The sequence below is a fragment of the Mauremys mutica genome, chromosome 14 (genome assembly GCF_020497125.1).
Source record: "Mauremys mutica isolate MM-2020 ecotype Southern chromosome 14, ASM2049712v1, whole genome shotgun sequence".
In the NCBI taxonomy this organism is placed as follows: Eukaryota; Metazoa; Chordata; order Testudines; family Geoemydidae; genus Mauremys; species Mauremys mutica.
In genome coordinates, this window is record NC_059085.1 from 42097473 (window position 1) to 42112756 (window position 15284).

General features: G+C 57.6%; 2 protein-coding genes across 5 annotated transcripts in view; both read left to right on the top strand.

Annotated features, from left to right (window-relative positions):
- Positions 1–970, top strand: part of ZC3H18 (zinc finger CCCH-type containing 18) — a 60977-nt gene extending 60007 nt beyond the window's left edge. For all 4 annotated transcript variants that reach the window (XM_044987428.1, XM_044987429.1, XM_044987431.1 and 1 more), the window contains one exon: positions 32–970. In XM_044987428.1, coding sequence (XP_044843363.1) covers positions 32–236 — 205 coding nt within the window. In that variant the 3' untranslated portion in view covers positions 237–970. The remainder of the gene's footprint in view (positions 1–31) is intronic.
- A 6621-nt stretch (positions 971–7591) lies between these two features.
- On the top strand, positions 7592–10563 carry IL17C (interleukin 17C). Its single transcript, XM_044986752.1, has 3 exons — positions 7592–7718; positions 8498–8817; positions 10139–10563. The coding sequence occupies exons 1-3, from the start codon at positions 7701–7703 to the stop codon at positions 10386–10388; spliced, it is 588 nt and encodes a 195-aa protein (XP_044842687.1). The 5' UTR covers positions 7592–7700; the 3' UTR covers positions 10389–10563.
- Positions 10564–15284: the final 4721 nt, after the last annotated feature.

A 15284-nucleotide genomic window follows, 5' to 3' on the forward strand; every position in this document is an offset into this window, starting at 1 on the left:
ATTCTGGCTTTTTCTCTCCCCCACCCTATAGGAAACGCCAGCTGTCGCCCCAGTCCAAGAGTTCCAGCAAAGTCACAAGTGTACCAGGCAAAGCAACCGAGCCAGGCCCAACAGCTGCAAGTGCGAAATCAGGCAAGTCCAGCACGCTGTCACGGCGGGAGGAGCTCCTGAAGCAGCTGAAAGCCGTGGAAGACGCCATTGCTCGTAAACGGGCCAAAATCCCTGGGAAAGTATAGTCCAATGTGTGCAGAGCTCTGTCTCCACCTGGATTCGAGACTCTTCTATGTTTTTATAAATAGTATAACAAGCGGCCACTCTGGATTTTGCAGTTCTGTCTGATTTTGGCTGCAATTCTTTTTAAAAATTAAAAAAAAAAAAAAAAAAAAAAGTTTGTCAGCTGAAAAATCCCACAGACGAGATGACTCACTCTGGCTCCTAACCCGTACGGTGGAGAGTCAGGGAATAATCCCCTCTCTGCATCAGCCATGCAAGACAGACCAAGCCGGCACCACGATGGAGGCCCACACCGCCACGTTTTCCCTGTAAATTATGCACAGAGGACTCCAAATTCCAGCCCTGTCGGATACTTTCACTTTCTCTCTCTCTCTCTGCCCGTCCCTCCCCTCTTTGCTAGCCATAAGTTGTATTCTTCTAGTTAGCCTTGCTGTGTGTTGAGTGTCTTCAGCAATGCAGTTCTATATACTGTGTAACGAGAGAACCGAAAACCGCTGTGAACTACTGGCAACATCATCTTCTCTCCCCTGCCCCTCCCTCCCCCAGGAACAAAACAAATATATATATATTCTTGACTAAAGTCTGATTGGGAACTATGACCTGTCTTTTATTTTAAGCATCAGATTGTTTTAGTTGATTTAAAAAAAAAAAAAAAAGCAAAGGTATTGTTGGGATGTCTGTCTGAGGAGGGTCTTTTTTTGAGGGGTCTCCCTGAAATAAAGTATTTTGATAAACAGTTCTTCCTATCTATTTTGTTCTCTTAACGATCCCAGCGTGGACCCCTCACCGTGGTCTCTGGGCACCTGCCCTCGTCTCTTTGGGTATTTCTTCCCTCTGTCTGTAAGCTCTTCAGCCAGGTTGACTTCCCCGCGTAGTATAGTGCGGTCAAGTGACACAGCCATTTAATCTTCCAACACTGCCATTGCTGCTTGTAGGTTTTGTTTGAATGTGAGCTCCTGCCACGGCTGGGCTGCTGCTTAATGTTAGCGTTAACGTCCTAGTGCTGGCGCATCTTGTGCTCCAGAGCTGTTTCTGGAGGCTCGTAGTGCCTTATAAATGCTGGGCTCCAGCCAGAACTTCCATTGAAGATCAGTTGTATTGTTTAACCCTTGCAGAACTCCCAGGGAACTTCCAGTGCAGGGAGTTCGCACTATCCCCATTTTTCAGATGGGGAAACTGAGGCCCGGGCACTAAGTGACATACCCAAGTTCACACAGCAAATCAGTGGTAGAGCTTTGAGAGAATCCCAGAACTCATGGTGCTTTGGCCAGTCCTTTAACCACCAGATTGTGCTTCCTGTCCTGACCCTGCTGTACTACTTTGAGAGCGAATTTGATGTCACAAACTTAGCATCATCGGTGTTTGCTGCACGATCGAGTAAGGGGTGAAGGACATCAGACAAGGGAGAAGCCACCACTACTTCTAGTGATGAGCAGGGATTCTAGAAATGCATTTGCCAACGAAAAAGGCAGAATTTGCGTTTTTACAGAGAATTTTTTATTGTTACATTTTATGAAAAAACATACCCTAGAACCCCATTTACCCAAGCTTCCATTATCCGTCTCTCCATATTAACCAAACCACCAGCTGCCCGGCTCTGACAGGGGTGGGGCTGACCACCCGAGGCCTGCCACTGTCAGCCCCAGGTGGCTGGTGGTTCAGTTAATACAGAGAGCCAGATAATGGAGGCTCCAATAACCTTCAATAAAAAGGTATTGAACTGATACCTCTCTATAAAAGTTCAGTGTTTCATTTTATTGTTCTCTCAGAAAACTAGGCTCCCTGGTGATGAGCTGTGATCTAATGGCAAGTGAGAGGGTGAGGGGCGTTTGAATTCAATGCCCTAGTACAGTGATACCTAAGTTTAATTGTGAGATGAAACTCCGAGCTCAGCAGCAAACAGACCCAAAAGAACACAGGCCAGGAGCAATATTTCAGTTGCTGGCTAGCCCGTCAGCTGGGAAGCGAGAGTCTCCTGCATGTCTGCCACTTTCCCCTGACGCACAGCACTTGTACTAGTGACAATAACAAGTACAGTCATAGCGGAGGGATGCGGGGAGACACCAGCCTTCTGGAATTAACTCCTGTTTTCCTGCCTTCCCTGGCCCTATGTTAGAGAGTCTGGGGATGCCACTCAAGCTAGGTTGGACTGAGGAGATGGTCACAGCCCAAGTGGCTCTTCCCAAAATCTGCTGGCAGTTCGGGTTTGACTGGCTGCTCTTAGATTTGTTTCATTCACTGCCAGATCAAAAGATTTTTGCCTTGGTGTTTGAAGGCCAAAACAAAAAGTGGATCTTGCCAAAAAGAAATGGCCTGATTTGCTGCTTGGGTATCTTGGCTGATAATGCCACTGGGAGGGGAGCATGTTCCCGAAGCTGGTGACCGGTGTTAAAGGCATGGGGCTGCACCTTTCCCTGTATCCCCAGCCATCGCTGGGAGGCCAGGCTCCTTGGACCAATGACCTCTTCCCCATAGCAACTGCCACATTCCTAACCTGCCAGTAGCATTGCTCTACCTTGACTTTCCTAACCTAGGGGAGGGAGTGCATAGTTCTGACAGACATTAGCTGCTGAACCTTGCCGTCTCCTGGGGACAGAAGCAGTCTGGCTTGGGTCAGCAGTGACCTGTCCAAGGGCCACTTATTTAGAGGTCATGAACCTGCTGGTTTAAAAAGGGCTAAGCACAAAACCCGTACGCTCTTTGCAAAACAGCACGCTGGCGGCACAAGGTGGATGACATGAAATTGCTGCTAAATAGCTCTGCTGTGGCCACTGCAATTTAGAGGCAATGTCAGTTAGTACTAAGGATGTTTAAAGATGCTCATTTTCATTTGCTTGCCGCTGCCTGTCTCCTGGGATCTGTCCCCTTCTGAAGGCATCGCAATCCGGCCTATTCCCCGGATAAGCCTCTGAGGGGACCAGCTACAAGGATCACTTTGTATTAGGTTCTCAAAGTCAGCTTGATTCTCTGCGCACGTCAATAATACTAGGTAACGCTTTCTAGTCCTCGATCCCACAGCGTTTCAGAAACATGAGCGCACATTCTTCTAACGCACAGAGATCAATGCCCTTGCCCTCCACGCAGAGCTGGAACTCCAGGTCTGCAGAGTCTCTCTTCCCCAGATGGCATTTAATGGGGGTAAGACATGGAGGTTAATGGTGCAGTAGTGTTAATATATAGGTATATCTCCAGTTATATATATCTCCTAGAACTGACCTCAAAAGGTCATTGAGTCCAGCCCCCTGCCTTCACTAGCAGGACCAAGTACTGATTTTTGCCCCAGATCCCTAAGTGGCCCCCTCAAGGATTGAACTCACAACCCTGGGTTTAGCAGGCCAATGCTCAAACCACTGAGCTATCCCTCCCCTCTTTACTTTGCCAGAGTGCAGAGAAGTGAGCAGCTGCATGCCAGCCGGGAGGCGGTTTGCTGGCCTCTCTAGATTAGTGAGTCCTTTAGTCGGGGTGCAGCTATGGGCCCTTTGCGCTGAACTGCTAGGAGTGAGGCTCGCAGAGCACAGGGGGCAGCAAACCCCCTCCCCCAGAAAGGTGGGAGATGCTTGTTTGGGTATCGCCTCCTGAAAGGGGGTTGGGATAAAGCGGAGCAGCTCCACCCCCCTGTTCAGGAGTGGCCGGCTCCCTGGGGTGGCCCTTGGCCCAGAGGCCTCGTGTCTGAGCAGCCTGAGTCTACTGCCGCTAGGCCTGAAACTCCTAATGGAGCCAAACCCTTTCTGGGTCTCTCCCACAGCGCTCGCTCCTTGGTGTAGCCCCAGCAGCAGTTTAAAGCCAGGTTCGGCCTTGTCTCCATTGCGCCCAGCGAGTGAATCCAGCCAGGGCCAGCTATGGCTCAGAGAGCAGCCCCCGCGGTGCTGCCCCCGTCAGAGAGCTGCCGACGGAGTGGCCTCAGCCTGGTTCTCCACCCCCTGCCCTTGCTCCCCGGCAGCAGAAAGACTTTGAAAACCTCTGCTCCTACATTAGCTGAGATCCCAATCTCCGAGCCCCCCTTCTCCTGCCCACAAAACTCCCTTATCTTCCCCTGGTGCCCCTTCAGGCCGCGTTTGACATGTAATGCCTGGATTGGCTGGCTCCAGCCTCCTGCACCAGGGCATGGCAGCCAGGAAGTCCCTGGGCTAGCGGCCGCCTCAAAGGCGAGTTTCACATTCTTTCCATGCTGCGTTTGTTTCATGCCTGCACTGAGCCCTGTCAGAGGGCCGGGGCCTCGTGACGGGGGAGGTGTGTCTGCCACTGGCCCCGGGGTGGGGGACAAGGCAGGGACTTGTGTTTTGTTTGCTCCAATGCAGGCCCTGCTAGATGCCCAGTATGTGGGTCCCTGGCCCTTCAGCGCCCGCCGCTGCAGCCTCTCTCAAACCCACTCCCCCCAGGCTCCCGCCAGGCCGGCCTTTCACAGGTGTGTGGGCGAAAGGTGTCACCCGTCAGCCCTTTCCTGTGTTACCCAACTTGGGATTTCTCGCCTTGCTTCAGCTCCCACGCTCAGCAGCCACCGAGGAAGGTGCCTTTTGCTACAGGACGTCATCACCGGCTCCGCCGCGAGGGGTGCGTGGCCTCCGGCTCGCTCTGATCGGCTCAGAGCCGCTGGGACGGGGGCGAAGGGCCAGCTCTCTGCCCGCTGAGCCTGACGCTGCTGCCAGCTGGAGGCGCAGGGGCTTATGCCCTGCACCCTCCTGTGGCCAGCTGCTGCCTCGCTCCCAGGCTGCGGCCCTGCAGTTATTTTCTGGGTTCCTGTAAACAATTCACCTGCATGCGCAGCATTGTGTGGGCAGAGACCGGGCGCAGGCCCCTTCCCTGCTGGCAGCCAGGGCTGGCAACTCTCTGTGGGAAGCACAGACTCCATTTGGCATCAAGCAGCTGTCCCTGGCCCTAGGGGAATGGAAGGGGGCAGTGGGACGGGGAAGCCTGGGCCGCAGGGTGGGAGCAGCAGTCAGAGGCCCCCAGGGAGTCCCTGCAAGGAGCGGTGGCCATGAAGGTCCGGGCAGTGCTTTGCAATGGCGCCTAGGCTGTTTCCCCAGCAGAAGGGGGTGGGGGCATCTTCTCTGACGCCAGGGGCTGGATCTCGTCTCTGCTTAGGGGCTGGAGATAGTCCGGCTCGCTCAGCCCAGCTTGGGGAGAGGGGAAGAGTCATAGGGACACATCCGCTGGGCAGGGGGCAGTACAAACCAAGCTGCAGACTCGGCCCCAGAGAGTTTAGGGTCTGAGAAATGGGGTGGTGGGAGGACCTGGACAGAAGGGTGACCGCCCACGCCTTCCCCTGCTAGCGCTGCCGCCCCCACCCCCACCCCCCAGCCACCCTCCAGCCACGGAACTGGGGGTTGGTGCTGCCCGGCGGGGAGCCCGCGAGGGGCATTAGGAGGTGCCGAGGGAGGCCCTGGGGGTCATGCCTCACTGCTCCCACTGCTGAATGCTGCAATTCAATATGCAGCCCTGGCCCCGTGCCTGCCCACAGCAGGACAGACCAGCAGTCAAACGCGCAGGGGTGCGCAGAGAGCCCCAGGCCTGCGCTGAACAAACCTGCCGCTGCCAGAGAGATCTGCATCTCCCCGGGCAGCGCGTGGCCCCGGTGGGCGCCAGAGTGAGGGCCTGCTCCCTCCCTGGCTGACCCCACGGGTGCTGGGCTGGTCCCTGCCCAACCCCAGTCTCCGGGCAGCCCATGGCCTTGGGGCTCCTGCCGAGTACCACCCCGTCACCGAGCAGGGGGCCGGGCTCAGCGGCTCAGCGAGGCTGCAGGCCAGCTCGCCTCCCAGCCCTCGGCGACTTCGGGGCCGGTCCCAGCAAGCCGCAGTTGCCACGCCGGGGTTTTCCCTCAGTCCAGCATGGCCCAGCGAGCTGCAGTGCAGCGTGGGGGTTTTCCCTCAAGCCAGGGCCAAGCGGGCGGGAGCATGTGACTGCCGCAGCGAGCGAGTGACTCCAGCGCACGGTAGCAAGGAGCCGGCTGTCAGCAGCGCCTGGTAAGGCCGGTTTGCAGGGAACCCGTGATCCTCCAGCCGAAAGTTCAGATACTGCTTTGCGGGTTAACATGTCACCCAGTCGTGGCTGGGCTGCATGTTAACCCTTCCCCGGCTGCGCTGGGGGGAGATGCACCCCCATCTCGCCGGCATCGCCCGGTGCTGCACAAGAGCCCCCTAGATCAGCCAGGCCACATGGTCAGGCCTCAATGCATTATCTTTGGGGAGGGGGCTTCGCTGAAGAGATGGGGCCTGGTCCAGCCATGGGTTAAGGGCTCCTTTGCGGCGTGTGGCAGTGCCCCACCCCTGCCTCGTCTCTCGCGTGGGCGGCCGCCCACAGTGAGGCATGTCGACCTCCCCACGCGCTTTCAACGGCCTCCGTCTTGGGGCAGCCTGGCGTCCTCCCCGTGCAGGCCCGACTGCAGCAATGCGAGGGTCAGGTTAGCGGCAGCCTGGGGCCGCCAGGCCTGTGAGGGTTTTGACCCTTCCTGCATGTTGGGTCTTTGTCCCACCTTGGGCCTTGGCAGCTGCCGAGCCTCTGCCACTAACTTTCCATGTGACCTTGGACAAGTCACTGCTCTGTGGCTCAGTTTCCCCATCTGTGCAGCGCTTTGAGCGTCCCGGATGAGGCCTCTGCAGCGGCATTAGCTGACTGGCTCCCTTTGCCAACTCTGACGCCTACCGAGCGGCTGAGAGTGTTGCCCCAGGGACGGGTTACAGCTGGGCATGACCAGGCAGGCCTGGTGCAAAGGAGCCATTGCTGGCGTTGTAATGCCAAGTGGGTTCCCCTCGGGCAGGTCTCTTCCTGGAGAGCTGTCAAAAGAGCAGATCCTGCATCATCTCATCCTTGAGGCAAAGGTGCCACCCAACCAGGCCCCCCGCCCACACAAACCCAAACCCAGACCCTTCTGCGCTGCATGCCCACCAGCCCTAGCGGCGAGTCAGACAGCTAGGCCCAAGTGGCAGTCTCCAAAGCCAAGGCGGGAAATGAGCCATGGGACACACACCCCCCCTGCGAGCTCAGCAGGGGCGTAGCTTCCTCTGCCGCCCGAATCAAACACATGGTCCCTGGGTCAAGCTCCAGAGGAAGGTGAAGGAGCTGCATGTGGGGACTAGCAGTGAGGTGACAGCCTGTAAACAGGACTCCCCCCGTTACCCCCGCAGCCTGTCCCGGGCCACCTTGTCCCTAAGGTGCTGAGCCAATGATTAACAGATTGCAGAATAAAGGAAAAGAGACAATTAGCTGCTATCCTGCCCAAGAGGAAGTAGCTGAGGTGAAATGGGAGGAGGAAGCGAGGCTGAGTGTTTGGAGTTTCCAGGTGTGTGTACATCACCTCCACGGGTCACTATATAAACTCAGGCAGCAAGAGACCTGGCCACTGTCACTGCACCTACCACCCCTGAGGGCAGCAGCAGCCGGCCTAGGGAGAGCCACAGCAGAGAGAAAAGACGCTCCTCAGCCTGAGGACACATCACCTGCTCCAAGGCACTTGGTCTGCCCACTCCTCCATGGATTCAGCCAGCGTGGTAAGGCGGCTGCCTCTGCCAGCTCTTAGCCCAGGGATTCGCAGTGCCTGGGCTGGCTTGGCACCCATGCCAGTGCGGCTCTCCTGGCACGCTGGGAGCGAGGCAGTGGCCAGGAAGGCTGAGTGGCAAAGAGGGTCAGGAGTTAAGTGGAATTAGCGTAGGTGGGTGGGTACATAGCAGGCTCTGCTCACACTGTATGTTTGTGTAGAACTGTGTGTGTACATAGATATACATACTGTGGACAGAGGTGTGTGTATACATATAGAAGCTGTGTGTGTGTGTGTGTGTGTGTGTGCATGGCGGGGTGTGTGTACATATATACACATTATGTTTGTGTAGAGCAGTGTGTGCGCATGGCGGGGGGGTGTACATATGTACACACTATGTGTAGCGCAATCTGGGTACATATATATGCTCTGTGTGTGTACATATATACACACACTATGTGTAGAGGTGTGTGGGTACATACATAAGCTGCGTGTTTGTGTGCGGAGGGGGTGTATACACCTACACACTGTATGTTTGTACAGGCCTGGGGGAATATGCGCAGTCCATTGTGTAGATGTTTGTGTAGATAAAATGTAATGGCAGCTGTGACCGTACTCTGGGTGTGGGGGGATGGGACTGTATTGACCCAGGCGTCAGGCTCATGGGGAAGCCGGCAATGATTGCAGAGGGGAGTGCGTTTTCTGGCGGTGTCCCCGGGCTGTTGCGGGATGTCCCTCCTGGGGAGGCTGCTCGGCTACATGCACTTATCGTCCCCCGTCTCTGTCCATCAGGGGATGCTGTGCGCCCTGCTCCTGCTCTCGCTGCCGGCCGGCCAAGCCCAGAAGCGGACAAAGGATCACCAGCGCCACCACCACCACCACTGCTTCAGCCAGGAGCAGCTGCAGGCCGGGGAGCTGCCCACCCACTTTGTGAGCAGGACCATGAAGTGGGACCGATACGCCCCCGTGCAGCTGGTGCCACACCTGGAAAAGATGCAGCAGGAAGGAGGCCAGAGACGCAAGCGCCAAGTAGATGGGTGCCCGGCTCTGCAGCTCCAGGCTACCGTCAACAGCGAGCCCAACGAGCGCTCCCTCTCTCCCTGGAGATACCGGTAGGCACGGGCCGCCCTGGCTGGGCAGGATGTGCATGGGGAGGAACCTTAGATAGTGATACCTGGCAGCATTCTGAGCCTAGCAGGCTTGAGTAGGGGGTCGTGCGGGCTAGTGATCCCAGCTCTCCTGGGCTTGAGTCTCAGCTACTCACCCCTCCACCCAGCGTGACCGTGGGCACACCTCTTCCCCTAGCTGTGCCTCGGTTTCCTCTCTTGGGGAACGGGCTGATGCTAGCTGCCCCTCGCTAGTGTTCTCACAGCCCCACGAATGCACCGGATGCCGTCTGAGCATGGCTGGCGCTGGTCCTTTTCATTTGAAGACCAACCGGCTCCGTATGAAAATCCCCAGTAGGGCTGATAGGTGGAGAGGGTTCCCTCAGCAGAACTAGGGTCGTGGGTTCTCACCTGCACAAAACTTCAAAGCTGCAGCACTCCCATCCCGTTCCTCCCCAGCCAGGGAGCCACAAGGGAACGGACAGTTGCTAAGGAACAACTGATCTGTGGTCACCTGGAGCCCCGGGAGAGTCGTAGGAACCCCCGATCCAGAGAGAGAGACACAGGGGATCTCTGAGAGAAGAAGTCCATTGTGGTCCTGGAGCAAATCTCTCCAGCTGTTAAATCTCTGCAAGAGAATCACAGAACAGACCTGTTGATTGTTTACACCTCCGCCATCCCCTGCAGCCAGGGCAGGGTTGGACTCCCCTCCTGGTGCTTAGCACTGCTGCACCATTAACTACGGTCTCCCTTCCTGCCCTGGGAGGGAGGTATTACTGTTCCCATTTCACAGATGGGGAAACTGAGTCCCCAAATGTTCATCGAAACTGTTTCCTTGAGTCCATCCAGTGGAAACAGGCCTTAATTAGCCCCTGAACGAATCCCCAGATGGTGCAGCAATGTGGAACTATCTACTGAAGGTACTTCCATGGCCCTGTCCCCAGCACATCTCATGTAGTTATCCTCATGCGCCCCTATGCGAGATTGTCTGCATTGTACAGGCCGGGCCCTGAGATGCTAAGTGACTTGCCCAAGGGCACACAGGACATCTGGGGCAGAGCTGGGTGAATGGAGATGCTTGGAAACATTGCTCTGGAGCTGGGCACCCGGAGCTCTCACTGACAGCAATGGGGGATGGAGGGTAGCAAGCTCCTGTGCCCCCTCAAGTCACACAGGAAGGGGTAGTTCACGCTTCTGGCTCCCTGTTAAGGCGCCAGCGGAGCTCAGAGCATGGCAAGGCAGCCAGGGAGGCTGCTGCCAAGGGGGATGGGGTTGCATTAACTCTGCCTTGCCCAGAGCATGGCGTGACCCTTCTCCTCTCCCGCAGCATCGACGAGGATGAGAACCGCTACCCGCAGAAGCTTGCCTTCGCCGAGTGCCTGTGCAACGGCTGCATCGACGTCAAGACGGGCCGGGAGACGTCCTCACTCAACTCTGTGCCCATGCACCAGACCATGATGGTGCTTCGCCGCAAGCCGTGCCCACACAATGCCAGCCCTGGAACCTTTGCCTTGGAGGTGGACTACATCAAGGTGCCAGTCGGCTGCACCTGTGTCCTCCCCAGGTCCAGCGGCTGAGCACATGACAGGTGCTGGAGCAGCAGAGCTCCCATGGAGCCAGCTGATTTCCAGCATCTTAACCCCAGACCCCTACTGTGACCATGTCACACCGACCAGTATGTTTGTTTTAAAGCACTTACTATTTATTTCAGTTGTAGGCCCTATGGAACCATTTCCCTGTCCCTAGCGAGACCTGCCCAACCAGCTAGCTGTCCTGGGATTTAGATTTCAGCCTGCCACCTGGCGATCCTGAAATCCAAACCGTCAGCTGCCAAGATTGAGCTGCAGGTGCTTTGCAAGCTGGAAATGCAATGAAAAGAGCTGTGAATCCTCATGCTTCAGGGCACCACCTGACTGTCAGTTAGACAGGTCAGGAAGGAATTTCCTCCTGGCTAGAGTTTTGCACAATTAGGTGCATCTCTTGGGAGAAGAGAGGGAATGTATTCCTTCCTCTGAAGCAACTGGCAGTAGCCACAGGCCACTAGCCTGCTGGAGGGCTCATTCTAATGCTCTTGTGTTTATTACAGACCTCGTGCCTAGCTGGTCCTGCCTCCTTCCCCACGGTAGCTAGAAGGTGCATGTGATGGGAGGAGGAGGGGTCATATGGAGCTAGGCAAGCACGTCTTCCTTGCAGATTGCACACATTGTGCCAGGCGCTGCTCTCTAGCAGAGAGCAGGCCAGGGCTCATTTTTCTTTACAAAAAGCCCCCCAAACATATGAAATTCCAGCCAGAAAAGCCTGGCAGGAAAGGCTGCACAGCGAAGCAATGCGGGGGTTGCCTCCATAGCCTTAACTCTGCCCTGCAGGAAGCAGTGCGTACTGAGTAGCATTGTCCTTGCTGCTTCACTTTGCAGCCTTAAGATGCTCTGTGGGCCGGGGACTCGCCTGTACTTTCCTATCAAACCCAAGCACGCTGGCTGGCCAGCAAGCTGTGACATGGGGCGATCAGCCCTGCTCTGGAGCCCAGCCTGCCTGTGCTCTGCGCATTCCCAGCCGCTTGGGAGACCTGCAGTCCCCTGCAGCCGCCCTTGACGCTGCAACGCAGGGAACCATGGCCTAGTACAAGGCTGCGTCCTGCCCAGATGGCCCCCAGCTGGGCCGAAAGGGGTCGGGGCCAGCCAGCCGTGACGCTGACTTGTTCTGTGTATTTATTGGTTATTTATTTATTTCTATTTGATGGGAGATGCTGTCCCCAGAGGCGGAGGTGCTCGCGCCCTTGTAACCACGAGGAGGTAATGCTATGGCAATGAGATGCCGGTGATACTGTTCCCCAGGGCGGGAGGGGCTCACCGCTAGGCCTCCTCCACCGAGAATCACTGTGCCAGGTCCAACCCCCTGCTCTGTCTCACACTAGCCACAGCCTGAAGTCTTGCACTGGAAATCAGGCCCTCCAAGTGGGACATCAGTGAGGTGTTCTGGCCATGCTGGCGCTGGGCAGTGCCTATAGTCCCGCATGAGCATCAACATGCCCTTGAAAAGCAACCCCCGTGGCTTGTAAGCGAAGCAAGTGGCCAGACGTGTGCTCAGTCCGACAGCGTCGGGCCAGCCCAGCATCCAGCTGGAGCCAAGACGGGGCCATTTCTTTTGCACCAGCTGCTGCTGTTGCTTTTGAAAGTGGCTAGGGGGCGCTCTCCCTCCCCAGCCCTCCAAGCTACAGAGGGGAAAATCTATTTATTTAAGCTCCATTTATTGTGATTTCTGGTGAGTGTGTGATAAGACCTAATTATTATTATTATTATTATTTATGCCAAGCCATTGTTATTTATTGTGTCACTGTTGAGCCGCGCTATTTAATATTGCCTGGATTGGAATGTTGCTGATTTGTTGAAAGCCGCTGATGTAATTGCTCTGGTGTGGGAGGCTGGGGACGTAGCAGAAACGCCAGCCAATAAAATTTGATTTCCCTGTGGAAAGTGTCCAGGGCTCAGCCTTGTCTGTTACACTGCCAGGCAGCGGTGACTCTTTGGCCATGTCCCACGGCGATGCTAATCAGCTCCCAAGCGCAGACCAGCCCTTGGGTAAGGTGCTGCCTCCTTGTGCGATTGCTGCTGGGAAAACACCCCTGGCATAGGAGCGCGCTGTGGGGCTGACCCGTGCAACCCTGCTCTGCCCCCATCAGAGCATGGGAGGTGCGAGAGGGGGTGTGGCCACCGCACTGAGTTCTGGGGGTGCAGCGCAGCCCACCGCCCCGCAGGGAGGCTGGGCAGAGTTCGGCACTCAGCTGTGCTGCCCAAGAGGGCCTCAGTGAGGTTTGGGGTGACTTGGAGAACTGCTCTTGTCATTTGAGGGGGAGGCGGGGCTAGCACCTCTACCCAGGGTGTGAGCTCAGCCGCTGGCACGTGCTTCTGGCTGCCCCAGCCCGTGCCGGTGAGTGGGGCGAGGCGGGCTATGAAAAGGAGAGAGCCGGCTGAGGCCTAACGAAAGAGGCTCCGGAGGCCACCTGAGGGCCATGCCTGATGAACAAGGAGAGGCATGACAGGCCCAGCTTGGCGTGCTGGAACTCCGGCCTAATTAGGGAATGTCCTAATGAGGGGATGGGCCAAGCCACCCAGGGCGAGCCGGACCTTGTCTGTGTTTGTGGGGGCGCAAAACAGTGAGCCCGACGCCTGGGCTAGTCCCTCAGGAAAGGGCAGCAGGGCTCTGGGCCAGGCGGTCCTTCATCGGTGCATGGAGCCCACTGCCCAGCGCTGACTACACGTGCGCACCTTCCCTCGTTTGCTCCTGGCCAAGCCCACTAGCGGCCTCCTGGCCTACCTTGCGCCCGCGACTTTTCACCAGCGGCCTCATATGGCACAAGCATGACATGGCTCAGCGGGGGGGCTACGTTACAGCATTCAGGCACCGAAAGGGCGGTTACGGCACCCTAGTTATGGCCACGTCCACGCCGAAGTAAGTGGCCCATTACACCGCCATCACGACGCTACCGCGTCACTTTCACATTGGCGTAGGCAGGACGATGCAGCAGCTGTGTAGACCCTGCGTGACTTACATCGGTGGTTGGTGGTCAGGCCCAAGAGGGCTCAACGCCCACCCCCAAGCCCTGGCACTGCCAGCCCAAGCTGTCAGCGGGGTGCTGGGGTCACAGCTGTGAGCACTCCCCAGCCCCTGCTACTGCCTCCCAATAAGGGATGGAAATAATACACTCCCTGCTGTGAAATGGAAGCCTGGGCTGGCAGTACCAGGCCGGGGGTGGGGGGCAGTGCCGGAGGGGGGGAGGGAAGGGCTCACAGCTCTGAGCCCACACCCAGCTGAGAAGCTCAGGCTGTTGGGGTGAGCTGGTGCCCAGCTGACAGCTTTGGGGCCGGGGGGGCGGGAGGCGGGGTGTTGAATGAACCAGCCCCCTCTCCTCACCGCTGTCCCATGTCAGTGTTCTTGGGGGAGGGGGCGGTGCACACTGCCAACAGACGGAGCAAGTGTGGCCGTGCACGACCACTTTAATTACTGCGGTGGCTGTATGGCGACATGCTTTAGCCAAGCCCAGAGCCTGTGCTCCATACCTGGTCGTGTCAGAGTCCAGGGCAACAGCTGGTGTGGCTGACCTGCCAGCCCGGAGCATCCAGCCATGTTTGACCAACGCCACAGCTCCCGCACTCTTAGTACCCAGCTCTGCGCCCCTTCGAGGGGCACACGTTTGTCAAAAGCAGGCCCCGTAACCAGCACACCACGGGAGTGCAACAGCGTGCCTACCCAGGCTTTCCCGTGCAGGAGGCGGGCGTGCTGGGAACAGAGCCGCAAACGGCCAGCCGCATGCTATAGAAAAGGGCCATGAGACGTGTGTGTTTTGCCGTTTCCAAAGTCTCTAGGGTTTATTTCTGTTTGTGCCACTGACTCAGAACAGGGCCAGACTGCGGCAGGCATGGGCGCACCATTACCCTGAATGGGTCATGTGACGGCGTCTCACCCATGGGGCCCTTTCGTCTGGTTTACACACTGGACCATGTTGCTGTGAAGTGTCTGCTGGCGATGGACCCAACTCTGGTGTTGTGCTGGCCTTAGTGATGGGGGGAGAAAGCGCTAGGACGTACCACGCAGCACCAGACGCTTTGCCTCGGACGGCTTAGTACCTGGCTGTCAGGTGTTGGGGGGGGGGGGGGCTCGTGACAGGGCCACAGGACGGTGGCCGGGTGTGCGGCTCTGAGGCAGGGGCGGGTACCCCCGGGCGGAGCTGACAGGGCCACAGGACGGTGGCCGGGTGTGCGGCTCTGAGGCAGGGGCGGGTACCCCGGGCGGAGCTGACAGGGCCACAGGACGGTGGCCGGGTGTGCGGCTCTGAGGCAGGGGCGGGTACCCCCGGGCGGAGCTGACAGGGCCACAGGACGGTGGCCGGGTGTGCGGCTCTGAGACAGGGGCGGGTACCCCCGGGCGGAACTGACAGGGCCACAGGATGGTGGCTGGGTGTGTGGCCAGCCCACAGTGCTGGCACCGTGCTGCGTGGGGCACAGCCCAAACCCCTGGCACACCAGCTCTGGCACCCCAACTACTGCGTGGGCCCTTCCTGCCAAGATCCAGGCCATGATGCAACCAGCCTGGTGCAACCCTGACATTTACAATGGTGCCACTTCAGCACGGAGCGCTGGCACCAATAGCAGCGGGGTGAGCGGGTTGAGGTCAGGGAACGGGCTACAGAGCTGTTCCAGGCCAGTCCTGCCTGGGCGAGGGGAGGACGGGCTAGGCCCCGGAGGGGAACCTGGGGTGAGTCATGGCTCGGGCACTGATTTTAGTCTGATGCAAGGAGAGGAGACACTAGCTGCCTTGGGGGATGAGAAAGGAAACCCGGCTCATTTCCTCCTGGGCCACGGTGCTGTTCACCTGCGGGACACCAGTGCTGACCCAAGGTCAGGGCGGGGGGGGGGCGGGCGGGATCCACTGCCCACCTCCCCGGCCCGAAGTGCCCAGGGCGGTTGCGCTGTGCC

Coding starts and splice junctions, on each gene's coding strand:
- IL17C (XM_044986752.1), top strand. Junction 8,818..10,138: donor CTCTCTCCCTGGAGATACCG/GTAGGCACGGGC, acceptor CCTCTCCCGCAG/CATCGACGAGGATGAGAACC.